Source organism: Egretta garzetta, unplaced genomic scaffold (assembly GCF_000687185.1).
Source record: "Egretta garzetta isolate BGI_Z169 unplaced genomic scaffold, ASM68718v1 scaffold246, whole genome shotgun sequence".
In the NCBI taxonomy this organism is placed as follows: Eukaryota; Metazoa; Chordata; class Aves; order Pelecaniformes; family Ardeidae; genus Egretta; species Egretta garzetta.
In genome coordinates, this window is record NW_009259976.1 from 3,258,061 (window position 1) to 3,259,723 (window position 1,663).

The 1,663-nt window shown below is 55.0% G+C and overlaps 1 protein-coding gene across 1 annotated transcript in view; it reads right to left on the reverse strand.

Annotated features, from left to right (window-relative positions):
* The window catches only part of TFAP2A (transcription factor AP-2 alpha), a 15,331-nt gene extending 13,891 nt beyond the window's left edge, over positions 1 to 1,440 (reverse strand). Inside the window, exon 1 of the mRNA XM_035895906.1 lies at positions 1,184 to 1,440. Within this exon, the coding sequence (XP_035751799.1) occupies positions 1,184 to 1,440 (257 nt within the window). The remainder of the gene's footprint in view (positions 1 to 1,183) is intronic.
* Between the last annotated feature and the right edge of the window lie 223 nt (positions 1,441 to 1,663).

Here is a 1,663-nt window from a genome sequence, read left to right on the forward strand (position 1 = left end):
TCGCACGTGTGCCCCCCGATCCTGGGGGGGAGGGAGGGGGAGAGACACGCTTTCCTCACGGAAATCCAGCGAGGAATATACGTAAATTTTTTTTTCCGGCTTAAAAATAATAATAAAAAAAGCTAAATAAATAAATAATGATAATTTTAAAAATAATATAAAAACACCCCTGGCACCTCATTCCTAGAAATCAAGCATCCGCCAGCGAGTGGATCTAAGAGCTCAGCTCCCGCACCGGGAGGCAGCTTTATCCCAAACTCCTCGATCCGGGACTAAACCACCAAACCGTTTAGTCGGCGCTGAGTCTGGCGAGTCCCCGGTCCCTTTTCCTAAGCTACAGCATCGCCCAAAGCGGCGGCAGGGTCGGATGGGAGCACGGCGCCCCCCACCCCCCTTCCTTTCCCCCCCTTCTCCCCGGACATGCATGCCGGGCAAGGCTCCGCCGGGGCCGGGGGTACTTCCCCGCGTGGGTCACGACCACATAACTGCGTTCATTTGCGAGGTGGAGTCCTTTATTGCGCGGCTTTAAACGCACTGCACAGGCAACTTTTGCGAAACGGGTGACAACAGTATTCGTTGGTTTGAGACTAGGCACGGGTCCTGGGCACGGCTCTTCTTTTTTCCTCTTCTCCTTTTTGTCTGATTAAAAGACGCCCGCCTCTCTCTAAAAATACGGATGCACACACACACAGGCAGAGTGATGCGCGCACACAATCTCTACTGAACGGCTCCAAAACCAAATTAGGTGGGCTTTATTTTTTTTTTTTCCCCCTCTCTCCAAGCGGTTAAAACATCTCCCAAAGCCGTGGAACCGTGGCCCTGGAAATTAGGAGGCTGGGGGAGCACCGCTCCCAGCCCCGTGGTTTCAGTTCGGCGGCTGACCCCTGCGAATTTGTGCAGCTCGGTACTATCGACCCGCAGCTACAGCGAAAAGGCTGAATTTAAGCGTCGGTCCTGAGCCGATTTATTGGGGTGCCTCGGGTACCTGGCGTGTAAGGACAATTCTCTTCCCTTTGTCTCTTTGCCCTTTTCATTCCCTCATTCATCCGTCCATTCATCCAGCCATCCATCCGCCCGTCCATCCATCCATATGGATGAGTGTAGCATCCTACAGAGCCTTATCTACGGAGGATCTACCTATAGACCAGCCTGCTGCTGGATCCCGTTCCGCCTTTCCTCCTACACTTCCGACAAAGCCGGGTTTCCACAAGCCCCGAAGTTCCTGGGGGAAGGACCCCAGCCCCTCTCCGGCTGCAGGACCGCAAGGAAGCCTTGGCGAAGGAGCAAGAAGTTTTTCCTAAACGAAATTGAGAGGCGGAGGGATGCTGCCGGCTCCCGCTCGCAGCTGCGAGGCCGGAGGCTCTGCCCCGGCCGGGGGGAAGCGCTTACCTCACATTCCTCATACTTGATATTATCCGTCAGTTTCCAAAGCATTTTCATGGATTGGCGTGAGAGAGAGGATTTGGTTCTCCCTGCCTTTCCCTAGGCTGGCGGTGCCGGGGCGGCGTGGGGAGCGCGGCTGGCGGAGGCGCTGCAGCCCTCCCGTCCGCGCTCGGAGATCTCCCTCTAATGGTGGAAACTTTTCCCTTTTCCAGCTCTTTACCCGCAGCCTAATCGCCTCATTAGCATATCAACAACAGCCCAATTGCTCGCCAGCACAACA